This window comes from Hemiscyllium ocellatum, chromosome 7 (assembly GCF_020745735.1).
Source record: "Hemiscyllium ocellatum isolate sHemOce1 chromosome 7, sHemOce1.pat.X.cur, whole genome shotgun sequence".
Lineage (NCBI taxonomy): Eukaryota > Metazoa > Chordata > Chondrichthyes > Orectolobiformes > Hemiscylliidae > Hemiscyllium > Hemiscyllium ocellatum.
This window is the reverse complement of record NC_083407.1, coordinates 87,416,167-87,443,890: the sequence shown is the minus strand read 5'-3', so window position 1 is coordinate 87,443,890 and position 27,724 is coordinate 87,416,167. Positions and strand designations below refer to the sequence as shown.

The 27,724-nt window shown below is 37.2% G+C and overlaps 1 protein-coding gene across 5 annotated transcripts in view; it reads left to right on the top strand.

The window, feature by feature from the left end:
- armc8 (armadillo repeat containing 8) overlaps positions 1-27,724 on the top strand; it is a 103,909-nt gene that overhangs the window by 62,256 nt on the left and 13,929 nt on the right. For all 5 annotated transcript variants that reach the window (XM_060827430.1, XM_060827432.1, XM_060827431.1 and 2 more), the window contains 6 exons: positions 3,722-3,804; positions 7,479-7,560; positions 12,368-12,454; positions 12,823-12,915; positions 18,278-18,427; positions 20,151-20,246. In XM_060827430.1, coding sequence (XP_060683413.1) covers positions 3,722-3,804; positions 7,479-7,560; positions 12,368-12,454; positions 12,823-12,915; positions 18,278-18,427; positions 20,151-20,246 — 591 coding nt within the window. The remainder of the gene's footprint in view (positions 1-3,721; positions 3,805-7,478; positions 7,561-12,367; positions 12,455-12,822; positions 12,916-18,277; positions 18,428-20,150; positions 20,247-27,724) is intronic.

Sequence of the window (27,724 nt, the reverse complement as noted above, 5' to 3'; positions counted from 1 at the left end):
GGCTAGAAAATAGGGAAGACAATATAGTGTTTCTGTGATCTATGTCTTTCAACAATATTATCATACTATTATCACCATCAGCCTTAAGCATCAAATGTTTTGAGCTTGGGGTTTAATCTAAACCGATTGTCTAAATAGTAACTGTTATTGCAACTACAGTTGGGAGCTACGTGTGACAATGAAGACTGGGAGGGAATCTTGTCACAACTGCAGCTTGATACGTTGGTGTGATAGTTTTCTATGATTCCACTATAACACAAAATAATTAACTAAATATGAATTTGGCATTTTATTTTTTTTAAACCATCTTCAGTCAAGAAGGCCTTTAGAACAGAAGATTTGTAAAGAATTAAAGATGCAAATTGAAATGGGATTTATTTCATTTTCTAACATAAACTTGAATTTAATAAAGATGTAAATTTCCAGGAACAAATGTTTTGTGGGTACAAGTTTTCAAAACTGATTCTACACCCCAATGTTGATGTTTTTGTTATAAGCATCAATTTTCAATAGATGATGTTAGTTGAGCTGAGACTGGTTACCTTATAATGGCTATTTAAAAGTTACACTTTGCAAGAGTTTCATGGTCACTTAATTTGATTTAATGTAATAACTTTAAATGCTTATTGCATACATTGCTAAAATAAAGTCATAAAGAAATCTAATCTAATCAAGAACATTTTTGAAAAGAACCTTTTGAAAACAGATGCTATATAGCTTTGCTAAAATGCTGTTTTTCTCCCTTTGGGATTAAAAATGATTGTATCAGTTGAATAATAGAGATGCAATAATGTCTAATCAATGATTGTGCTGTAGTTATTTTATCTCTTTTGCATATACCAATTTATGAACAAGATTTTGATAAAATGTACTCTGTGATGATCAGTTTTAAAGTTAAGTCCATTCAATCCAGGACCAACCTGGAAAATTTTCAGTAGCTTCAAGATTTATATTTAATACACATTGTGTGACCTAAAGTTAGTTTTGAAATAACTATATCAAAACGCACCTTAGTATACTTCATTTTAATTTCAAAATTGCTTGCATGTGGAGCGATAATTTAACAAAAGCAATCGGCGCGAATCTTTGCGCTTCCTTAAAGAGTACAGGGGCTGAGTGGTTAAGTTACAGGGCTAGCAATGCTACTAAAATCCTGAGGCTAAATGCCATGATGGTAAAAAGTAAAACTAAATTTAATTGGTTGCTGAACTAGCACCATGAAAAAAAATTGACAGTGAAAACTGCCAGGTTGTTATAAAAGCCAATGGAACACTTGTGCCCTTCCAGAAGGGGCTTCATTCTCTACTTAGTCTACATTGAACTCTAATCCTGCACTGCAGCATTGTCTGTCTCTTAATGTTTTCAAGGGGCAGTAAGTACTGCTCCATCAACTAAAAACAAAATTTTGCTTCTTGATTTGGAGTCTTTGTGGAGGGGAGACGCTAAGTGAAAGACATTTTAAGGAGACTGTTTTTGAAAGCTGGTGAACCAGTTATTTCTGAGGGAAGTTGGGAGTGTTGTGATGCTGAGGCTTGATGCAAATATCTCAGTTTCACAGAAGGTCTGCCTTGGAAATGATATCCTTGATTGGATGGCTGCGTGTTGCCAAGTTGAACGTCTAAGTACATGTTTTTTCTTGAAGACCACTGCATTTTGAGAAGTTTTGCACAAGGACAGGGCAATTGTAAATTGATTTAAGGGATTGAATTCAGTGATCACTTGGAACTTGTGACTGAGTGTTGCCTTCACAACTGCTACCAGAATTTTAATAAACACTTTTAATGTAGTAAAATATTACAAGATGTTTCTCAAAAAAGAAAATTGCTGTTCAGCTTATGGAGACACCTTTATGAAAGATGCGGTTTTGGAGTGGATGAAAAATTTAAGGCGGGAATCTAGATCCTTGACTGAAAGTGAGAGTTCAGGAAAAGAAATCAGAATCGAAAGGAGAGAGAGAGAGATGTGGGAGGATTGCAGGCATAGGGAAGGACAAAGTCATTGAGTGACTTGAACATTAGGTTGAGATTTAAGCATTGTTGGACTAGGATAATGAACATAAATGATGCATGAACAGAATTTGTGGTAGCTTAGGATACAGCCCATAGCTCAAGTTTATCAAGGTGATTGGCTAGATGGGGAAACGTGGTGATAGTTGTGTCTGGAATACATATACATTTAGATGAAGATTTCCACAGTTTGAGCTGAGGCAGAATCGAATAACATGAAGATGGAAATGAGCACTTTAAAATACAGCTCATGTTCCTATTGTGGAAGTTCAATCCTTGGACTGGTTCAAGACAGAAATTGATAGATTCCTCCAAATCAATCATATTGAGGATTGTGGAAATGGTGAGGGAAAGTGATATTGAGCTGGATGATCAGCCATGGTCTAATTGAATGGTAGACCAGACTTGATGAACTGAATTATCTACTCCTGTTCCTATGTTCCTTCCAATTCATATGGTAAGGGTCTCTGTTTTTGAATGTTTATTTGAAGGTAATTTCTACTCATCCAATATTGAATATTAGACAAACAGAATGACAAATCCGAAACAATAGATAGTTTGAGAAATGGTAGTGGAAATATTGGTAAGGGATGGCTGGGATGTGAATTAGGAGAGGACTGAAGATAGATCATGGTGTATTCTAGAAGTAACAGTGCCATTTCAGGAGACGATATAATTTGGTGAAGGCAGCTGGATAATGGAAAAGATAACTTTGGATCAGAGTAGTGTGGTAACTGTATCAAAGGCAGCAGACAGGTCAAGGAGGATGGAAAGAGATAATAGTCATATGCACAACAATTACAGTCACAGGACGTAATGTTAGACTTTGGGAGTCATTTCAGTGCTGTGGCCAGGATGAAAATCGAATTTGTGAGGTATAATCAAAGACTGGAAGAAAAGATTTTACAAGCCTTTGTCTCTCTACAAATTGACCAAGATAGATTTCTGCTTTACTTGATCCATGTTTATTCCATGAATGAAGGAAGGAATGTTATGAAAGAAATCAGTCCAACAAATTATTTTTGTTTTGTTCCATCTCTAGCATAAAGATGTTGATGCAGAGAACCAAATCTGAGAAATATTTATCTATAATTTGTCTCTTAGTGGTCAACTTCTACTATCACTTTTAAAAGATTATGAAAACTTAACCTTTTACTGTTTTGAAAGACCAACAATGCCAACCAAGATGATACGTTTGATGATCTCTATTTCTTAGATTGGCTGAGTTACCAAGAGATGAACGATTGTTACTGCATGGGAGCTTCCTACAAGACCAATTCATTTCAGGAACAATTGCCGCATGGATGGCTTTTTATTTACTTGCAAACATTATTACTCTGTTGAGGTTTCTTTTGTGGACGATAAAACATAGAATGATAATATTGGGCAATAGAATATGGAGACCAACTTGATCCCACTTTATGACTAATAAGTTGATAATGATTGCTTGTCTGCTGTTGTTTCAAGCTGATATGTTTTCATTACAGCATCAGGATACAATAAATTTTGTAATGAGTGTGTTGAGAAATTGCAATGTTTGTGAAAACTGTTTGAATATTTTGTATACTTTACTTTAGCTGGGGCTTAGTAAATAATATTTGTAAATTACAAAGACTTAATTTGATTATGTCTCAGTGAATTTGTGAAGTTGCAAACCATGTTGATTGCTTATTCTCTTGTTGATTGCTTATGCTCCTGTTATCTTTTTGTTACAGATTATTGAGACTGAAAATATGATGGATCGAATTGTGACTGGCTTAGCTGAGTCTAGTATCAAGGTGCGGTTAGCTGCTGTAAGGTATGGATTCCTGATCTTTCCTGTCTGAAATACAATTTGATCATTCTAAGATAAAAGTAGCGATTCATGTTGCGTTGGCTTAACAGACACTGAATATTTAATTGTCTCAATAAATACTGTCATAGCACTTTCCAAGGAAAATAAAGTACAGAATGAAAGATAGCAACTGGCTAGGTTATGATTATCCATGAACTTGAAGTTTATGTACTTATTTTGAAGAGTTATTCTTAAACTACTACTAATAAAGTTTTACAGCAGTATAATGCATATGCGTTGTCAATTTCAAATGATTAGTTGCATGGCAGATAAAAAGTAAATTCTAGTTTTGAGAAAGAATGACCACATTAAAGAGCTAATTAAAATAAAAGCTGATCTGATCCTTTTGTGGCTAAGCTTTCAACTGTTCAACTGCCTGGAGAGCAACTTTTAGCATTCATGGTTGAAATGTAATTTTTTCTGGAAATTTAAATTCAGCAAATCTATTGACCTGGGAATAATTGAATTAGTAAATTATTCTAAGATGCATTTTAATGAGTATAACTAGTTAGGCAAATTCCAATTTCGTATTGATTTTTGTGCAATGTGCAATCATGTAAGCTTGTATGTTAACTTGATTTTGTCCACAAGATTGTTTTGAGTTATAGTCTTTGACATCATCTTTGAAAGTGTGAGGTCATGTGCTTTGGTGGGAAGAATCAAAAGTCAGTATTTAACTGGAGAGAGATTCCAAAACGTGCAGCACAGAGGGATCTGGGAGTTCTAGTTCATGAAACAAAAATCTAGCACGTGGGTACATCAGAGTAATTAAGAAGGCAAATAGAACTTTGGTCTTTATTGTTAGGGAGTTGGAGTTCAAAAACAAAGTCTTGCTATAACTGTACGGGCTGTGGAGGCCACACCTGGAGTACTGTATATAGTTTTGCTCACCAAATTTTTGTGGCTGTTCAGAAGAGATTCACAACCTGATCCCTGGGCTGAAGAGTTTCATTTAACTAGAATGCTAGACAGGTTTTTATTCATTAGAGTTTAGAAGAATGAAAGATGAAATTGCAAGATTCTGAGGGGACTTGAGAGGATCGATGTGGAAAAGAGATTTCCATGAGTGGAGGAATCTCAAACTAGGGGATAAAGTTACAGAATGAGGGGACACTCAATTAAAAGGGAGATGCAAAGGAATTTCTTCTCCCAGAGGACAATGAATATCTTGAATTCTCTATCCCAGAGAGTTGTGGAGGCTTGATTGCTGAAAATATTTAAATGGAAAATTTTTGAAATATTAGGGCATTGATAACTATGCTGTACAACACAAAAGTATAGTTGACACTTGGGGCAGATCAACCATGATGTTGTTGAGTGACAGTAGGCTTGAGGGACTGAAGTTCTTCTATTCTTTTGATAAATGTCAGATTTACTGGAGAACCCTTTGGTTAAGAGATTGATCTGAGGTGGTAGACACTCGTCCCAGGCATAGAAGACTGATTTATGAGAAAAGACAAAAAAAAATTCAGCTGTTCAACTTGAGAATGAGGCAATTGGGAGGCGACCTCTCTAGTTATGCCAGTATAGTAGGTGTGTAGAAATAGTAAATTCTCAAGTTACATTTTGATAGTGGCATAAGGAGACAAATATTTAATGAAAGAAAGTTGTTATATTGATGCTGGTTTATTTAAGAAAACGCTTAATAGTGTAATAGGGATTTTGTCTGTAGGTAAACTGAAAAACCTCTCATTTTTCTTGTGATCTGTTCAAAACTCAGTTGGATGGCTTGGTTTTTGGCACTAATCCTTTTAGAATTTAGGTTTGTTCAATACATTGTAACAGTTACATGACACTGATCTTTTGCTATAAATTCTGTGTCTTATAATCCTGCTCCATAGCTACCTGATGAAGGAGCAGTGCTCCGAAAGCTAGTGCTTCCAAATAAACCTGTTGGGCTATAAACTGGTGTTGTGTGATTTTTAACTTTTGAATTTAACTTTGAGTAGGCAATCTTAGTCTGGAATGCAGGTTCAAATTTGACATTGATATGGCCATTCAAGCCATCATCTCTGTTAACCCTGGTGATTCTCTTTAGTCCCATCTAGCTGCCTTTTCTTCACTTCTCTTGAGACATACATCAAGTGTATCAGTTGATTTTGTCATAGTACAATGAGGAAAAATCATTCCTAGATTTGTTTTCAACTGGAGTCCAAATAATGTGCTATTTTGTTGTAGATTTTCAATAAATTTGTCTTCATTATCTGACTGATGTGTTTCAAATAATCATTAAAACTCAACTATTGAGTAACAACCCAATGTCTACTGACTTTTTTTTAATCTTCCAGGTATTTTACTGGTGAATAATTGTTGGGTTTTCTTTCATGGCCAGTCTGTATAATTGAAGTAATACTTCTGTTTGTATTCTATATTGCTTGTGATAAAGTTTGTATTTTTTTAATTGCTACTTTCGGTTGAACACAAACTTTGAATGATTTGTGTACCTGCACCCCTAAAACATTGCATAACGCCTCCAGTATTTTCCAATTATTTAAGCATATCTGACAGTCTTAGTTCTCAGTGTGCTACCTCACTTTTCGTTAAGTTGCATCTGCACTTCCCATTTAGGCTCTTTTGTAATTTGGTACTAACGTCTTCACAATTTACAGTGTTGGCTATCTTTGCGTACCTACAATCTATCTCAAAATCTAATATTATGAAATGTTGAGAAATAATATGGATCTTTGGGAGTATTAACAATCATATTGCCATACCTTTTATCATAACTGTCGACTTTCACCTTCCAACCAGTTTTCCATTCAGTTCCACATGCCTCAAGTTTAGCTCGTGATCGGAATCTTAAACCAATCAATATATCACTTTTTTATGATATATTTTTATTAAGAAAAAATAGATTAAATATTACAACAAATACAAAACAATGCAATTCAAAACAGTACAAAAATAGCAATACATCACTTAATTGTCTCTGTCTCTGTGCACCCCTACTGTGACAAGGACCTCTAATAGGTTGACTGACATGCTCCATCTTTTCCAAAATCATTTGTTGAAGAGAACTTTTACTCCACTTAATTGTATTCTTAAAATATTCCTATTACTGACATTGGTCTCATTCATCTGTAATTACTTGGTTTTTCATCTTTTTAAATGCTACTTTCTGCTCGATCTTATTGTCCCTAAATTCAGTGAGCCTAATGGGTTTATAATGAATGCCCCCAGTTTATTTGCCTCCTACATTTAGTAGGTGTAGATGCTATTAAGATCTAATTATTTCTCATGATTTCATCAACTTATCTCGTCACAGTTTGTATGTTTTAAATTAATTTGAATTCTTCTCTACAATAATCTTTAGGTTTCTGTAAACTCTCATGTATTATATCTCCCTCCTACAAAGTAAAGATTTCAAATAACTGTGCAGTTCTTCTGCTAAGCTTTTATCCTTTGCTCATGTTCTGAGTATATTGTCAGATTTTTTTGACGCAGTTCTTATATTAGCATGACCTGATTTATTCCTTCAGGTATTGTTGGAGTTAGGCCTAATTTGTCCGCTAATGATCACTAATGTTTGATCGCTGTTTATTCTTGCATGGTTAAGGGATAATCAAACATTCAATTTCCATTCATTTAATTCTGTTTCTTTTTAAAGACTAGTATCTGTTCTGATTTGCCATTTGTAGGTGTTTGCATAGCCTGTCTAGATCAGTACAACAACTCCGGACAAGTTTTCAGGATCATACAGTGTGGAAACCACTAATGAAGGTAGGTAACGGCACTTATTTTAAGGAACTTCAATTATATTGTAATTCCAGAATAATTTTAAAATATTTTGTCTCAATAGTGCACCAACTGTTAGAAAATTAATTTTGTTGGTATCACTAATTTGAGAGGTGTGAAGTGTAATAGAAAATAAATCAGTTATGTATGTCTTACTATTCCATAGATTACTTGGTGTGGAAACAGGTTCTTCGGCCCAACAAGTCCACACCCACCCACTGAAGCGCAACCCACCCAGTCCCATTCCCCTACGTTTATCCCTGGACCTAACACTATGGGCAATTTAGCATGGCCAATTCACCTAACCTTCACATTTTTGGACTGTGGGAGGAAACCAGAGCACCTGGAGGAAACCCACACAGGCACTGTGAGAATGTGCAAACTCCACGCAGTCGCCTGAGTGGGAATTGAACCTGGGTCTCTGGTGCTGTGAGGCAGCAGTGCTAACCACTGTGCCACTTTACCAGTAACCAGAAAAGTCACTGGTGCACTGGTAAGTCACATACCAAGTGCGCTACTAACAACTGATTGTACTTGGGATACAGGCTAAAATGTAATTTATACAAACCTGAGCAAAAATATTTTTTTCATTAACTTATAATCGTGGATACAATGTACATCGTATCTGAAGATAAAATGGTCATATGTAATTTTCTTTCCTAAAAGGACATGCTTCAGAGTGAAAGGCAGCAAGTTTAACATGGCAGGTTGAAATGTCTCTGCTGCTGCTTAATTTTCTAGAATGTATTTCTGCATCAAATATTTATGCAGTTCCCTTTGAAGGCTAATATACAATCTGCATTTACCATTCAATCAGCAATGCATTCCAAATCCTAGTCACTCCTTGAGTAAGAAAAAGAAACCTTCATTCCATTTCTGATTCTTATGCCAATTAGTTCATATCTATATGCTGTGCTGTGCTTATCAGTCATTGGACCATTGAAATATTTCCCTATTTACCGATGTAAAGCCTTCAAAATTTTGAAAATATATTAGATCTGCTGTTAGCTTTCACTGCTGAAGGAGAACAACCCCAGCTACTGTAGTCTATCCACATTAAATCTTTGGATTCATTTTAGTAAACGTCTTCAAAACTTCATGTTCATATAGTGTGGTTTCCAAAATTAGGCTCATTACACCATGTTTAGCAGAATGTATTTATACTTTATATTTCTATTTATGAAGAATTTTATAATTGTTTTGAAAGCTTACACTACCATCTTCAAAGATTTGTTCACAAATATTCCTGAGTATCTCTCTTCTTGCACCTCTTTAAAAAATTATATCATTTAGCATATTTGTCTCTTCATGCTTCCTATCCAAATGTATTACCTTGCACTGAATGGTGTTAAATTTCAACTGTCATGTTTTCATTTATTCCACCAGTCAACCTCCATTTTCTTCAAGGCCATGGCAATCTAAGTCACTGTCTTTTACACTTCCTTGTTCTATGACATCTGCAAATCTTTAAATTGTGCTCCATCAATGCCCAAGTCATTCACAGAGGTCAAAGATGACAGTGGGCCTCGAACTGAGCCTTCTACCATGTACCCCTCCCATTATATTATACCATATGAATCATATACCTCTCTGAAAAATAGCTATTTGGCACAACTATCTTACTATCCTTTCACCAATTTTGTAAATCAGACAGTACTGCCGCTTTTATCCCATAGATTTAATTTTTCTCTATTAATCCTAATACTTTATGAAGCATCTATTTTAAAATCATAGAGACAGCTGCGTTATCCATTCTTTATCTCATCCAATACCTTAAAATTAATCAAGCAAGGCATGTCAATGGCACTGCCATTTTCATTTGGATGATTGTTAGTGTTTGTCATCATTGATGTTAAACAGACTTGTAGTTGCCAAGTTTACCCTTTTCCCTTCATTGAAAATAATTGAAGTCATGTTTTGAAAAATACAAAATTTTACATTCCCCAGCCCTTTGGTGCTACTTGTGAATCTAAGGGTCATTGTGGCCAATGACAATTTCTACCCTTACTTCCATGTGGAACCTTGGACGCACTCCATCTCAATAGGTGACTTATCCACTTCTAATCTTACGGGTCTGTCTTCTATCTGTTCTTATATACTCCAGTCTCCCAGCAGTACCCTTGTTTACCACCATTTTAGGAAAGTCCTCTTCATTGATTGACAGTGAAGTAGGTGTTCATTTAGTTTCTCAGCCATGTTTTCTACTACTATCAATAGGTCTCCATTTTGTAGCACCTTGTATTAATCTAACTTCATCAACATAGTTCAATTTGTGTCATTATATCATAAAAGAAGATATTCAATCCACAAATCAGCCCAAACACTTCTCTCATTCTTTGTATTCTTTCTTGTTAGCAACCAGACTATTAAATATCAAAATGAGTTTGAAATAAGGAGAAGTCAACCGCTTTAAAAGCGACACTATAGTGACCGATATTTTAAGTAATGGAGGGGAAACTGCCAGCATTTATCATCATTACTGCCATCTGAAACTGGCAGTAACTTCTGGAGACTGCATGTGCTCAATTAAATGTGGAAATCCAGAAAGTTGTTTTCATTGATTCAGTGCATTTCCATTGGGTGGTCAGATGAGTTTCTGCAAATGGTACTAAATTAGAAATCATTGACTATTGAGAACTTCCCTTTTTTTAAGCTTTTTTGGGTTGAAATCACAAAACGAGTAAGCCTTATTAATGAATTGTAGTTGGATTTTTAATTATCATGTAAGTCAAAGTATTGCTGAAGAACCTCTCCGTTTCAATATTTGTATAATGTCAACATTTTCCATATTGATTATTGGATATCATGATTTTATTTTCAGCAATCTGCAAATCCCAATCATTTAGTTTGCTTTGTAAAATGGATGAACATTGGAAGATAATCAGTGAATTTTACTTTATGGTTGCTGCCTGTGAGAATACCTCACAGAGGCTGCATAGCATGCTTGATTACATCATTATTGCTGGATGTTTGCAGATTGTTTTGATGCTAGATTCAACTTCACAATGAGGAAGGTGAAATCCACAAAAATCACCAGACCTTAATGCACAGCTTCTTTGAGTAATGCTGTTTTGCTGTTGACTCCAAAATCGCAGCCATTAATAATTTAACTGAGTTAAGAACGAGAATCTGTCAGCAACTATGAGCAATTTCTACATTGTTACTGCTGCAGACTAATATCCATGACTCAGCAGGATACTATCACTGCTGTTGTACCTTTTAAAAATGTCAGCTCAGCAAAACTTTACAGTTTTCTGTAAATTGTTAAATTGTGAAACTAGCTCAATTCAAATCAAGCTGTTAGTAAGGGTGCTTTTTGGCATTATGACTGTACTTTGCTTGTAGCCTGACCTTGTCAACTTTTTGATAAACTTTAACGAACAAAAAATTCCAATTTTAAAGCTAGTTTCTCAAAATAGTGTCTACTAAATTAGCAAACTTTTCTCATTCATTTCAAACACTGAACAACTTGAATTAGTGAACAATACTGGGAATATAAACATGGAAGCAGTTTGGAAATGTTTCATATATTTTGCAATGACACATAAATTGGACTTGAGGACCCATTGCAATAGTAATGCAATTTTACTGGTGTAACTTTCATTGTTAGTGAGTTTGAGAAGATTTGTTGCCCAGGTTGAAGTTCTGGATGTAGGTTTGCTCACTAAACTGGAAGGTTCGTTTTCAGACGTTTTGTCACCATACTAGGAAACATCATCAGTGAGGCTCACCCTCTACAAATTGGCAAAACATTTCACTATCATGCTGTTAATCTTGTTGCAAAAAAAAATCCTTGGTAGAAGATACCTTCTTGTTGAATGAGGTAGGGCAAAGTTTTTAAGAATGTGCTGACTTCATGATTGTAGCTGAACATTCTTACTAGCCAAGGAAGAAGGTGCTGCTGAGGTCACAGCGAAAGGGCACAAATATTGGGATGCTGCATGGCCTTGAAATTGAAACATGGGAAAGTTGGCTATAACTAAAATTGATACGTCACCGGGACCAAATGGGCACATCCAAGGATCCAAGTTAAGTAAGGTAGAAATTGCAGATATTCTAGCCATAATCATCCAGACCTCCTCACACATTAGGTTTGTGCCAGAGGACTGGAAAATTTGACTTGTAATGCCCTGTTCCAAAAAAAGCTTCAGGGTAAGCTCAGCAATGGTAGGCTAGTCAATGTAATCTGTGGAATATCTTTATAAACAAGCCATTTGCAAATGTTATGACACATCTTCAGGAAGTGGAACTTTTGAACAAGATCTTTTGAATTAGATCGTCTGGCTCAGGAAAAAAAAATGTAAATGATAGACTTGGACAAATATGGATTAATAAGGAATGCAAGAATAGTTTTGTGAGAGACAAATTGTGTCTAAGAAACTTGACTAAGTTTTGTGCATGAACAAAGAGATTGATGAGTGTCAAAAGGCTGATGTATATTTGGTCATGCATGTTAAAAGTGATTGTGGGAGCTGGATACAGAGTCGTGGTAAATGATTAATTATCAGATTCCAGAAAGCTTTATAATTAGTTCTCTGGGGTTCAGGGTGTGGAGGGCACAGTTTTTAAAAATTCGCATGTGGCATGAAACCTGCAATTATTGTGAGGAAGGCAGTTGGAATTCAAGAAGCCAGGTTGCTGGACATGTTGCAGAAGACATTTAATGCAGCGAAGTGCTTTGCAACCAATTAAATGTTTTTGAGTATAGTATATAACATTTTGCAGCTAATGTTTTGTTTGATAAATTAACAAAGCATTTGAAGAAATTTTCCTTAATATCTTTATCTTCCAGTTGTTACAAAATGCTCCTGATGAGGTTCTTGTAGTAGCGTCATCAACACTGTGCAATCTTCTGCTTGAATTCTCTCCAAGCAAAGAGGTATGTATTATCAAGTGAATGGACATATAGTTACTATTGCTATTCATATTAATTATTAAATGCGTCTGAATGATAACTGGTGACTGCTAAAGTAATTCATTTGATGTATTACTCAGGTCATATATCTTGAAAACATAAGATTTGAAATCATGTTCTCTTAAAATGCCTGAGTGAATTTTATTTAAGTCAAAGATGATCAGTAGGCCATAGTTGTTAGTGAGTTGGCCTGAAATGGTGAATGTCAATATAATGCATACCTTTTGTCAGGATACACTTTTTTTTATATATACCTTATCAAAATCAGACCTTTTGGGAGGAATTAGCAAAATTCCTTCTTAATAAAACGTAATTAATTTTCTATGTTACAGCCTATCTTGGAGTCAGGAGCTGTAGAGCTGTTGTGCAACTTGACTCAGAGTGAAAATCCAGCCCTCCGAGTTAATGGGATATGGGCTTTAATGGTAAGAGTATTTCACAAAATGACTAATCACACTGGTGCACTTCAAATTATTTAATTCTTACAATCTAATGCTATTTAAAAAATGGTTCAAGAACTTCTTAAATGCCTGCCACGCTTTAGTTGTTGAGATATCTGGATGAATTTTGGTCTGCGACTTGTTTGTACTTCTGCAATATAATTATTGCAAAGTTTACTTTCTGTAAAACAACCGTCAATTCAGAAACAGTTTCTGCACTAGAAGAGAGAATTATTTGAGAATTTATACAGGAGATTGCAAGTTTTTTCTTCATGCAAAAATTATTTTCCAGTGAACAATATTAAGATTATTTGGTGATATCATAGAAAATTTCCCTTCTCTTTGATACCTCTTCAGACCAGGGTCAGTATTTAACAGCTTAGTTTATACATGTCACCAAAAAGCAATTGTGTGACTTCTAAGTTAAAATGTTTAAAGTTTTCTATTCATACCGGTCTACTGAATTCGCCTTGCTGGCATTCTTTTCCATTACTTCCCTAGAGGGGGACAACCTATTACATTTAAAATCTTGGTCAAAGTTTGCGCTGAAGATCTCTTATGCACTCATGGGTTGTTGGCATCATTGGTAAGGCTAGCATTTATCCCACATCCTGAATTGAAACGTGATGATGAACTGCAGCCTTGAGGCACTACAGTCCATTTTATATGGGCACAGTATATGTTAGATAAGGAGCCCTAGGATTTTGACACATGATGATGGAACAGTGATCTATTTTCAAGTAAGGAAATTTGATGTCCTCCCCCTCTTCATCTGGTGGGAAAGGCAATGGGTTTAGAATGTGCGATCAAAGAAGCCTTGATGAGTTACTGCTGCACGTCTTGTGTGTGATGTACATTGTGGCTGTGGGGCAAAGATGGTGGAAGGAGAGAGTGTTTAAGATGGTGGATAATTTGCCAATCAAGTGGGCTATTTTGTATTGGGTGATGTTGAGCTTCTTCAGTTTTGGTGGAGTTTATCATAATTTAGATTTCATAATCTTGCCTGAATCTTCACATGACTGAAGATATTATCCTTGGTATTATTTCTGTGCACCCTCTCCATGTATCCTAAGTTGTGATTCCCACAATTGGAGATACTCTGTGCTCCAGTTTCGACCTAACTGGCATTTTGTGAAGATTCATCCGAAATGTTTCCTTTGGTATACTACTCTTCAAATTATAAAATGAAAGATCTTAAATGCCTTTTATCAGTTTTATCAACTTGTCCTGCCACCTTCAGAGGTTTAGACATGCGAATTCCAGGTCTCTCTCTCTCTCTGTCTCTCTGCATTCCTTCAAAATGGGTTTAATTGGAATGGAGGTTAAGTCAGATGTGGGATAATTATGACAAACAGTATGTAGAGATGGGCAAAATAATTTGAAATTAAATGCATCAAAGTAAGGTTACTTATTTTTCTGTTTTCCTTCTCTCTGCATTCATATTTATTGATGCTTTGTGTGACTTTGTTCAATACATAGATCTTTCTCAGAGTGCCGGCAGCATTGCAGCCTGTTGATTCGGGTCAGTGCTTGGAGTAACATTTTTTTTTCTGTCACATATCCCAGTTAATACTTTTCTTTTGACAAGAATGTATGAATGAGTATGTTGCTTTAGACTGGATTCACTCTCAAGTATCATGACAAGAAATGTAAATCAGAATACAAATATAAGCAATTAATTGTTGCGGTTCTATTCGCCGAGTTGGGAATTTGTGTTGTAGACGTTTCGTCCCCTGTCTAGGTGACATCCTCAGTGCTTGGGAGCCTCCTGTGAAGCAATTAAAATGAGCATAGCTTTATATAAATTATGTGACCAGGTGACATTAGTTGGATTTATTTGTTTCCTTATCGGTACATAAGTTTGAAGATCAGAATTTTGCTACTGTTAGATAATGTATCGTCAAATGTGGATCACTGAGATTTTTCCTTCTGATTTTTCCATCCATTGCAATTCAAAACTAGGCCTAACTTGCAGTACCCTATTTTATGCCCTGCTGAGTGCTGTCACCTTTTTTAAAAAGAAAAGTCAAAAATAAGATGTTTGTAATACAACTTCAATATGTTGAGTTGGAGATAATTTTGAGCCTCGCAACTCTTCTGTGTTGAAGTGGTCTTGCTCCAAGCTTGCATGCTGTCATTATACCCTGATATGGCCATATGAACTTGGTTGAAGTGCTGTTTCTTCAGCATACTCATTTTTTCAGGTGTGAAATGACCACAATGAGAAATGTAATCTTTTACTTTTCCAGTTTTTGCCATTGAGCATTCTCAAGAGTGTTGGGTGCAACTGTGGTATTCGTTTTTGGAAGGTTTTGGTTCATTCTTCTTCCCTCCATTGTAGTACCATACAGTAAAGAAGAAACCTTTTGGCTCATCAAGTCTACATCAACAAACTCTACTCTAAACTTAGTCATTCCACTTTCCAGCGCTTGGTTCTTAGCCTTGAATGTTACAAAATTGGTTTCTTGCCTCACCTACCCTCCGAATGCATTGCAGATTCCACCACACTCTAGCTGAAAAAGCTTTTCCTTGAAACCTCCTGCCTTTCCCCTTAGAATTATGCCCCTTTTGTTATAGACCCTTCAACTGAGGGGATAGCTGCTCTACTCAACCTCTTCAAACACCGGTATTTTTATATGTCTCAATCCAGTTCTCCCTCAGTCTTTTCTGCTTTAAAGAAAACAGCTTGAGCTTATCCAGCCTTTCTTCACAGCATCCTGGTGAATCCACTCTGCGCTCTCTCTCCTATACAATCACCTTTCTACGTGCAGTGACCAGAAATGCACACAGTACTGTAGATGTGACCTAAACAAAGTTTTGTACATCTCCAACATAATTTACCTGCTCTTGTGATCAAGAAAGGACACCAATGTCTCTAATTTTTCAGAAGCCTAAACAAATTCAGCACATCCACAATGACTCTTAGTAATTTTCTTCGATGTACCAGAGAAAGTATCCTGCCCAGATTCATCACAGCTTGGTATGGTAACTACTCTGCCCAAGTCCACAAGAAATTACAGTGAGTTGTGAACACAGCTCAGTCTGTCACACAAACCAGCCTTCCATCCACGCTTTCTGTTGCCTCGAGAATGCAACCATCATAATCAAAGACCCTCTCCAATCCCCCACACTTTTCCATCCTCTTCCATTGAACAGAAGATACAATAGTATGAAAACACATACCATCGGAATCAAAAACAGCTTCTTCCCTATTGTTATTAGACTTACAAACGGGCCTCTCATGTATTAGAGATGATCTTTCTCTGCACATACTTTGTAGCTTTAACGCCATATTCTGGATATTGTTCTGTTACCCTAACGTACTTATACAAGATATGATTTGTCTGGTTAGCATGCAAAACAATACTTTTGACTGTATCTTGGCAATGTGACAATAATAAATCAAATCAGATCAAATAATGTATGCCATTACTGCTGAAGGCAAGTGTCCCATATATCATCTTAACTGCCTTATTAACCCTATTATGCTGCTTTCAGGGATCTGTGGACATGCACTTCAAAATCCCTTCAATCCTCTGAGTTTCCTAGTGTCCTGCTATTCCTTGACTACTCCTTTGTCTTGTTTCTTCTTCCAGGTGCATCGCCTCTCACTTAAGAGTCTTAGAGGTATACAGCATGGAAACGGACCCTCCTGTCCAACTCGTCCATGCCGACCAAATATCCTAAATAAATCCAGTCCGATTTGGCCCATATCCCTCTAAACCCTGCCTACTCATAGACCAGTCCGGTTGCTTTTTAAATGTTATAATTGTACCAACCTCCACCACTTCTCCTGGCAGCTCATTCCATACTCTCACCAATCTGCATAAAAAAGTTTCCCATTAAGCCCCTTTCAAATCTTTCCCCTCTCAACATAAACCTATGCCTTCTAGTTTTGGGTTCCCCTAATCCAGGGAAAAGACCTTTCTATTTACCCTATCCATGTCCCTCATAATTTTTAAACCACTATCAGGTCACCTTTCAGCCTCCGACGCTCCAAGAAAAATAGCCCCAGTCAATGGGGCCGCTCCCTCTAGCCCAAACTCTCTAACCAAGGTAACAGCTTTGTAAATCTTATCGGGGTTAAATTCCACTTTGAGAAAGTGAGGGCTGCAGGTGCTAGAGATCAGAATTGAGCGCCAGGGGATCCTGATGAAGGACTTATGTCCGAAACGTTGATTCTCCTGCTCCTCAGATGCTACCTGACCTGCTGTGCTTTTCCAGCAACCCCAATTCGGCTCCTTAAATTCCACTTTTCATCACTGTGGCGACTTTGGGACTAACCTGTTGAATGTATTAAATATTTTAAAACTCTGTGACCGTAATCAAGTTGGTTATGAGTGTAGATATTATGGATTTTAATTTAGAGAATAGAGTCTGATTAAAATTTCTGAAATAAAGGTGATGATTCGATGCCGGATTGGTTGGACAATCCATAGTTAGAGGTAGCGATCAATGGTGGTTTGATTTTGACACCTATAATTATTTCTTTGGACTACTACTGTACAGCTGTTAGTGGGAGTATTAAAGATAGGCTGGACCCGGGGGTTTTGGGCAGCTAAAACTTACTTTTGGCTTCTTTATAATTTTATGGAAGCAAGTTGCGTAGCAGAACTTTGTAGCCCTGTTCAGAAACCAGACTTGCACTGACAAATGAGAACTCAGACATTATTTTTCAGTTTAGCTCCATTTCAATTACTGTAAGAGAATACTGAAACCTACTGTAGATCTCTCAACCATGCATTCGTTTTACTGGAGCTAATAGTAATTTAAACATTTTTTATATGTCATATTTTCATAAAAAATTTAGTGACTAAGTGGTGCCAGTATGTTGAATACCCTTCTTACTGAATATTGCAAAAGTTGTGAAATGAAACTCATGTTAAACATAATATAATTTAACTTCAGGCAATCTGCCATCTGATATGAGTTGACCAGCAGTTTTTTTAAAAAGAATATTTTTTAACTTGAGTTTTGAAACTTGTGAAAGCATCTTTTTGTCTATACCTCATGTTGGATTCCTTGTTTTTTTTTGCCCTTGCATATTGCCTGCACATTTCTCATTCCTGAGGAAGGGCTTATGCCCGAAATGTCGATTCTCCTGCTCCTCGGATGCTGCCTGGCCTGCTGTGTTTTTCCGGCACCACACTTTTCAACTCTGGTCTCCAGCATCTGCAGTCCTCATTTTCTCCCATTTCTCTGAGGCACAGTTTTCAAATACTATAGATACTTCAAAGGAAAGTCTTGAAGTTTAAGAAACATGTTGCGTAAAATATGTGGCACATGAATTTTCAGAAGTAGATGGCAAAAAAATTGCAGTTTAAATCATGCGATTTATTCATTTTAGAATATGGCTTTTCAAGCTGATCAGAAGATAAAAACAGATATTTTGCGAGGTCTGAGTACTGAACAACTCTTCAGATTGCTCTCTGATTCAGATGTGAATGTACTAATGAAGACTCTGGGACTCCTCAGGAATCTCCTTTCTACTAGACCTGTAGGTATTTGTAATTTGAGTATCAAAACTTTTACTATTCTAACCATTCTCTTTCCAGTCCTGAGTACTGTGATATCAAGCTGCTAAAATGGCCTTTACCTTTAAGTCTGTGATCAATTGTGTAAATATGAATAAAGTACTGAAATCAATCAGAAATTAAGCATACAAGATTATACATTTCAAGCTCATGGTCAATGTCAATTTAAAGATTTAAACTTTGTTATATATGTGTGTAACATTTCACAACATTTACAAATTGCCCTTTCCAAATACCGCCTAGCTCAGTTTTCAATTTTATAGAGAGTTTCCATGAAGTACAACAATAAATGGAACCTTTCTGGTTGTTAGATGAGACCGTAAGACATTACCTTGTGTATATTTGCAGACAGCTATATGTATATCAGTGTGGATAAAAAGTATACATAGTTATTAATAGTATTTCCAGGAGAGGTTTTTTTGGTTCTGGAGAGTTTTCAACTTGTGTGTGAAATGTTTTTTTTTTGCCATTGCTTGACCTATAAAGTTGTTCTGCTCTGCTCTTTTGAATTTCACAACTAACCATTTCTCACTTGACTTGATTAGTGAGAAGCAAATTTTATTTCAGCATTCTTCTTCACTCTTCTCATTTGAGATTCCTTCTCCCATAATTCAGCTGAGAGGGCAGGCATGCAATTTAATTTAACAAGGTACCTGTGCAAAATCTGATTTCAAAATATTAAAATGCTGAATATTTATATTTGTGGGCCTTGTCTTGGGATAATGACCTTTGTATTATTCGGAGATTATAATACTCTCAGAAATAATGTTAGTGTGACATCATAATTTAGAACTTCATAGTAAAATCTTAGAAATTGTATCAGAAGTTAGCTTGCATCCCATCTATCCTAATCTGATATTAACATTTCAACTGGAACTTCCTTCTTTAATTCCAAGTCTTTCCCATATATTTTTCCTGTGGGTGATGGCGTACAAGTGGGCACAACATTGCTTCACAAGGTGTTTTAGAATGTCTTTGAAGCCTTGTCTTTGTTCTTCCCTGAATTCAGAGACGGACCTGTCAAGCAGGCTGTTTTTTGGCCACACAGGCCCTGCATCTAATCAATCACTTTCACTTGTCCTGCCTGAATGCTTGCGGAGCTTCCATCTAGAAGGACAAGTGCAGCAGATACATAGTAACACACCCACCTGCACATTCGCCTCCAAGCCACTCACCTTCCTGACTTAGAAGTATATTGCCGTTCCTTGAATACTGTTGAGTCAAAATCCTGGAAATCCCTCCCTAATTGCATTGTAGGATCAGCTACAGCACACGGACTGCAGCAGTTCAAGAAGGCAGCTTTACACCACCTTCTCAACGGCAGCTAGGAATGGGCAATAAATGCTGGTGAAGCCCACATCCTATAATGAACAAAAGAAACTTTGTTTTGTCATTCTTCATTTTTTTCCATTGAATTCACCAACATCTGCAATTGAAAATGAAGAAGCCCAGATTCAGTTTTATTTACAAGAGAAAATTTTTGGAAGGAGTAATTTTTGGTTTAGGTTATCTTTTTGCATTTACAGCAGCATCTATAAACTTTGGCAGGTTTAATTTTGTCTCCTGTGCAGACCCATTCATTTGTATCGCATTTATTTGGAGTTGTTGTATAAGCCAATTCAACATTAAAAAAAAGTATGCTCAGTTTAATTTTCAGAATGTAATGGAGCTCTGTTTTATTGTTAGCACATAGACCAGATAATGAACACACATGGAAAACAGATAATGCAAGCGGTGACCCTCATTCTTGAAGGGGAGCATAATATTGAAGTTAAAGAACAGGTAAGCTTAATTTTTCTTGGAAATATTTGTAAAACATCTTTCTTTTAATAAGAATTCTTACAATGTGGAATTCAGACCATCGAGTTCATACTGACACTCTGAAGAGCATTCCATCCAATCCCTGTATCTCTGAATTCCCATGGCTCATCTACCTAGCCTACACGTCCATGGACACTATGGGCAATTTGGCATGGTCATTCCATCTAACCTGCCCATCTTTGCAATGTGAGAAGAAACAGGACCACCTGGAGGAAACCCATGCAGATACGGGGAGAATGTACAAACTCCATTCGTCCGAGAATGGAATCGAATCCAGGTCCCTGATACTGTGAGGCAGTAGGGCTGCCCCCAAAAGTGAAATACTTTTGGAGAAGTGAGGTTGTCTTTTCTAGACTATGGTTCCGCAGTTAATTAGGAGTCAATGGAAGGATGCTGAATGCTACCTTTACTGACAGTTAATAATGTTTTACCAAGAATCTGCTCATTTCAGGTTAACTTTGGACCTAACGGAGGTATTTAACATCTATACTAGAAACAATAGAAGTGTTGCATCTCAAAATTAGTTTCATATTTGTATTTTAATTACTTATTGCCATCTATAACTCCATTCTTAGTCACTATTTATTCTCCAGCCTCCCTTTGTCAGCATTTATTTATCTTGGGTGCCCCCCTGTTGCTGATTCAGAGGAAACATTAAAAGCAGTTGTTGAAATATGGACCTTAAAATTAATGTCTGGCTATTTAGTATGGAAATGAAATCTAAACACAGTAACAAATCTGACATTCCTTTGTTCTTCAGCAGTAAGTGGCAACAGTTGATGGTGTAGCTTGGGCAAAACATACAGCCTACTTGGGACTCTATTCTAAAAGCAAATACAGAGGAACCTCAATTATCCAAATGAGGTGGGCAGGCACTGTTTCGTTCGGATAATTGATTATTTGGTTAATTGATTTCCTCTGGCGCTCTGAGTTTTCTGTGAAGTCTGTTCCCCGTTCAAGAGAAGAGGCAGCAACACCTGTGTTGTATGGTCACAGATTATATAATTTATGTGTTGATACTACACAGTCAAAACTAGAGGAAGACAGAGAGGCTATTTAATGTTAGCGTTAACTTCTTACAGTACTTCAAAACCTAGTATTTTATTTGTTACTTTTCATTTGAATAATTAATCTGTTATTTTATTGCACGGGTCTCAGAATGACTCTGTACCTTTAAGACAGCTAGATGACATCATGACGTGATGCTTCTGTACAAAATGAGTTCATCTAGTCAATTAAAAGTCAGGCATCGACGCCTGTGAGGTGAGAGACTGTGGAGGGGAGAACTCCAGAGGAGATGAGGTATTTAATAGTCTTGGAAACTACAGCCTGATGTTCAGTGGTGGGGTCATGGAAAAGGGAGCCAAAAGAAGAAAGTGTCTGAGTGTTGGCCCTCAGTCTCTGCCAGACAGGGGTCAATATGCCAGATGATAGCAGCCACCACCCTTATCAGCGGGTTTGATAAGAGTCATATGGACCTGAGAGGATGGAATACAGCAAGTTCAGACAGAGAAGGTAATTATTTCAAAAATGGTATTGGAGGTTTGTTGAAAATGTGAGGGTAAAGATTTGCCTTTCAGAAATAAACAAATGGAATTTGAGATGTATCTGAATTTACACTGTTCCCGCTCCTATAGCACACCAACAGAAATTGCAGGCTTGATAGTCCTTCCTTTTACACAAAATGTATAACAGCATTTGCAAAACACAAGAACAAACTGACCAACGTGCAGAGTTCTGAAATTTATCATATGCACTCATGGTGGTGCCGAGCACACTAATTCAAACTAGATTTTGGTACAATTATATTCCAATTTGGCTACAAAGAATTGTAATTGACTGAAAAGTTACGTCAGGTTACTATTAGCATCTCTAGCCATATTTGAAAGAGGATGATGAAAAACATCAAAGACAAGTTGATAAAATAGATGTTGCAACAAGGACACTATTGACATTTTCCTTTACGTAAGTTCATTTTCTGCAGACAAAAATAAATCTATTTGGAAACTTTAGAAGGAAACTGCTGTTATGGGCCGAAGTGCAGCCAAAAAGCTGTTGCAGAAATATTCCATTTTTTGGAAATTGATTTACAGACAAACTTTATCATGGGTATCTCTGCCAAGGAATGTTCAAGCCAGCACTGCCCTAAAACTTTAAACTGATGGTTCCTTCAAAAGCTTTGCATGGGGCATGTACAAAGTAGGGATTAGATCAGAGTGGTGCTGGAAAAGCACAGCAGGTCAGGCAGCAACCGAGGAGCAGGAAAATCGATGTTTCTGGCGAAAGCCCCTCGTCAGGAATGAAGGGCTTTTGCCCGAAACGTCGATTTTCCTGCTCCTTGGATGCTGCCTGATCTGCTGTGCTTTTCCAGCACCACTCTAATCCAGACTCGAGTTTCCAGCGTCTGCAGTCCTCGTTTTTACCTAGCATATACAAAATAGCTACCTGTGTTACTTCTGTATCCAAACAGATACACTGTTTGACTGGGTCAACTATTACAACCAGAGTAGCACTGTGACAGAGCTGCTTGCTTTCACTGATTTGTTAGATTCCCTAAGATGGAAGAAATTCTGTTTTTATATCCCTATCCAATTCCAGTTTTGTTACTTAGACTAATTAATTGAATGTCCACTATTTTATCGCATGGCTGGTCATTGATGATAAGGTTTAATTTAATGATTTCTGTGAACATTTCCCAGGCATCACGACTATTCTTTCATCCTGTCTGAAAATGCCACTTTATTTGAAGGTGCAAACAAATAGCAAAGGTGGATAATTTGAGGTCAAACCTGCCCTGTTCAGATATGGATATAGTCTTCCTTCATATCACCACATATTAAAAAGGTAGAGTCATCATAGTCCTACTGGACTATTGGGCTGCTGTCTCATTAGAGGGAAAGATGACTGGTGGTGGTTTAACCTGAGGGTCACCACATGTCAGGTGAGGGGAAATGTTGAAAAGAAGAGTATTTCATGGTAATCTCAGCCGATGCATGAATTGAGCCCATGCTTTGGCATCATTCTTCATTACAAACGCACCATCGAGCCAACTGACCTAACACATTGTAGTTCTAGCACCCATTGGGAGTGTTGAGGTGTCAATATGATTGCTATCTACTGGACCCCTTCTGTAATTTAAGTTGAAATTCAAATCTGGAGTTACAGTGTGAAGCAAAGACCACAAAACTGGAGTTACACTGCAAATTAGAATTTGCTTCTCGGGAAAAAAAGCTGTCCATTTGTCTTTACACCTCTCCCTCCATATTTTTAAAGATTAGCAATGCAGATTTCAGTATTCACCTGTAATATTAAAAGATATTGTTAGTAAGTTGAAGAAATGTCATGAGTTTAATCCAGCTAACAGAAATAAAAGTATTATTTAATAAGACTAAGTTGTATCTCCGTTATCTGTCATTGCTGGAAATATCGAAATAAAACAAAATGTTGTAAACATTGGGCAAGTCAAATAGCATTCATAAAGAAAGGAAGAAAATTGATGTTTCAGACTTGAGCTTTCATGGTTCCGTTTCCTCCTCTTATAAATTCTGTTTGATTTGACTGACTGGAGGGCGCTTTATTATTTTTATTCTCTGTGTTACCTTCCTAACATTCTCCCCTGAACCAGCACCACCACAAAAACAGACCAAGAGCAAAACTTTGATCATTCATTTGGATGTTGTGCTGGAGGTACTAATAGTGTGCGGAATCTTTCACTGTCTCATCTAAATAGCCAGTATGCATTTGTGACAAGAGTGTGGTGCTGGAAAAGCACAGCAGGTTAGGGAGCACTTGAGGAGCAGGAGACGTTTCAGGCAAAAGCCCTTCATCAGGAATGAGGCTTGTGAGCCGAGGAGGTAGGAGCTACCTCAAGTCTCATTCCTGATGAAGGGCTCTTGCCCGAAACATCGATTCTCATGTTCCTCTGATGCTGCCTGACCTGTGCTTTTCCAGCACCACACTCTTGACTCTGATCCCCAGCGTCTGTATTCCTCACTTTCTCCTCACCTTCACTTGTGAGCCTTGTAAGTGAATTCCAGCAGGCAGTTCAGCAGTGATTGGCATCACTGTGGAGCCAGACTGGCCTTGTCTGTCCTTCTCACATATGAACCTGCAGAGAATGTTAAACAGGGAATAACGCCATTTTCTCTGCCATCGCACCATTTCCACATGTACTTGAATTGAGAAACAGACTATAGTTTCAAGCATGGCAGTTCCTGCTCTGTATTACTCAGTATGATACTGGGAACTGGATTTACCCTTAGGTATAGACTGCCACTGTGCTACCCACAATGTTGTTCCAGGTGGTGCTAAACATTTGTGTGAAGAATACCCTGATATCAACTTAAATTTATCTTTAACCATTCTAAAAGATAGAAACTGTATGATAGGTGTAGTCATTAGTCACTTCCCTGGCACTGCTTTTTTTCATTTTCTTATACTGTCTCACACAGAAAGCATACTGTTAGCCCATTCACACAACCTGGCTTGATTTCCTGTTCAGGACATCGCCCTGCATTATAGGGATGATATTGGGATTTCTCTACAAATTGCTTTTTTTCTGGATGATGGGTTACACCACAATGATTTCATATAATTTTGAATGAGGCAAACTGGTGCAATCACTTGCATTTGTCCATGGCCAGTAGTTTGTGAGCTTGATGCTACCACATGCAGAAATACTACTGTACATCTCTATGACTAAGTTGAATGCAAAATAACTTTTTTTCAGTGTCCACCAGATGGTGCTAATTTACTTCTATATGTTTTATGGCAAAACAGAATTATACATTCAGCCATCAAATGTGTTTGGCTCCATTTTTATAAATGACTTAAAGTTTTGCTATAAGTAATTAATACAGTAATCAGGTTCTGAATAGTTTACAGGCTAAAGTATCAGCAATATTGATCAGATGGCGTAACAAACCCCGTGCTATCACAGCATATTTGGCATGGCTATATAACAGGAATTTTGGGTGTCAGCAAGAGCAGACCAAATAGAAGAGGAAACATTGAAATATCAACAAGTTGCACTTACAAAGCATGTTTATTTTAGTAAAGCATCCAAGGTGTTCTATTATCAAATAAAATTCAGTGCCCAGCTGCAGATGTTGTGAAGTTAGACCGCATGACCAAAGCTTTAACCAGAGTTTTTAAGAGCATTTTAAAGGAGGAACAATGAGAATTTCAGAGTTTAAGCACTTTGTCATCAAAGGTGGAATGGTTATAATTGGGGATCCTAAAGTGGCCAGAATTAGATACGGTTAGATTAGGTAAACTTGGAAGTTTTTAGGCCTGGGCAGGATTACTAAGATAAGAAAAGCAAGGCAGTTCTTCACTAGGAAGCATTGAATGTCAGTATGCACAGACATGATGGGTGAGTGATACTTGGTATGAGCTTGATCACAGGAAACAGAGCATTGGATTGTGTCACATTTACAAAGGTAACAATGTGGAAAGAATGCAACAAAATGGTCAGACATAAAGGTAATTAGAGCATGAATAAAAGTTTAGTAACATAAATAGAGGTGGAAATAGGTGGTCTTCATATTGCTCTGGATATATAGCTGGAAGCTCATCTCAGTCAAATATGACACCACGATAGCGAACAGTCTTGTTTAGCCTCAGACAGTTGCCAAGGAGGGGATTGTCACTCTTGGCTAGACAGCAGAGTGGAGCTAAAGGCAACGATTTCTGTCTTCCCTATTGTAGTTGTTCATCCAGTGTTGGATGTTGAGCAAATGTTTTGATAATTTTGTGAGAGTGGAGGGGTTGAATGGTTGTGGTGAGGCAGAGCTTTGTGTTATTCCTGTATCTGCAGAACCTGATAAGTTTTCAGGTGATGTTGCCCTAGGGCATCAGAGTAAGAAATAGGAAGGCACATCAACGATAGGTCCTTTGAAGATGCAAAAGGTAACTCTATGTGATGGGGAAGAGAAAAGCAATGCAGGTTATGGATAAGAATATAAACTGTGGAGTATAAGTCCATCTAATTGAGTGTTGATGATGAAGCATTGGAAGAGACTAATGTGGTTAATTGTGTGAGAGGCTGCAAACAAATTGAGAAAGGTGTGGAGGGATCCTTGTCACAGACATGGGTTATGACTTGTCACTTTGAGAGCTGCCTTGTTACTGTGATGGGCTGAAATTCTGATTAGAAGACTAAAACATAGAGGTCAAGAAAAGATGGACACACTTGAGACTAAATAACATGTTCAAGAACTTTGGAGGGGAAAAGGAAAGTTGAAGACTCACTGTAGGGCAAGCAGGCAGATTTGCCGAAGGGTGGGTTAGTACCTGAAGAATGAAAAGAATTGGTAATATTAGCTAACATGGAAGCCAGGAAGGGAAATTGAATGATAAGCAGTTTTGTGGAAGTAGAGTTGAGTGAGCAAGAGGTAGACTTCATGGACAGAGTGAGCTTAGGAGCATGAGCAAAGATAGGGAAAAGAACTTGGGAGATGAGCAATATAAATATTGGAACATGTGCCTTACAGGTAGTTAGGTCCATTGTGCTCATGCGAGAAAGTGACAAGGCAGTTGACTGAATGCTTTTAATTTTGGTAACAAAGAAGTTCATAAACTCCTCACCTCTTGATGGATTTGAGAAGGAGAAATGGGGGTGGGATTCACGAAAACAGGTTACAGGAGACAAAGAAAAAGGCCAGAGGTTATCTTTACATTCCGGGATGATGGTAGAATAATCAATTATAAAAAAAACAAGATAGGGCCTGATAATACTTCATGCGATCGAGCCAGCTGTAGTGGTGAATGGCTAGAGCAGTTGTCTGCTGGATCCCTTATGTTTCAGGAACTGGCGCTAAGAGCTGTGCTGGGGTAATAGTCAGCATGAAAAAGATTTCTGGTTTTAGTGGGAACTTGCCATAAAAAGTGGGATGAAGGATATGTTTGAGCAGAGAGATAATTGCAGAGATGTGATGAATGGAGGGCCAGTTGGGATTTGGAAAATGTAGTTCTAAGTTAATTGAGAGTGTTTATTTTCCCCATGAGTGCATGCAGATGGAAGGAATTTTAGAAAGCAGTTGGGTATAGTTGGAGAGCAATACTAGAAAGTAATCAGAAATGTCCTTTTCTCAGCAATTGTGTTTTGTTGCTAGCGAGTTTTAAACTGCCACAGACAATTGTTCATGTAATTAAATTATATTTATGGGTAACAGTCATATCGAGCCTGTCACATTAAAGGGTCTCAGTGATGCACATAGTGAAATAGTTATCTAGTATAACAAGCTATCCTTTTATAGTTATCACTGCCTCCCGTGTTTCACTTCAGCCATGCAATGGATGGAAGAAATTAGACTTGAGGGACCAAATATTCCATTGCTCGAAATTTAATGTGTACATAAAAACAACCTACTCCTATATAGTTATTACAGCTGCCTTTGTATTGCTGCAAAATTATTCTCAATTGGCAATGATGAAGA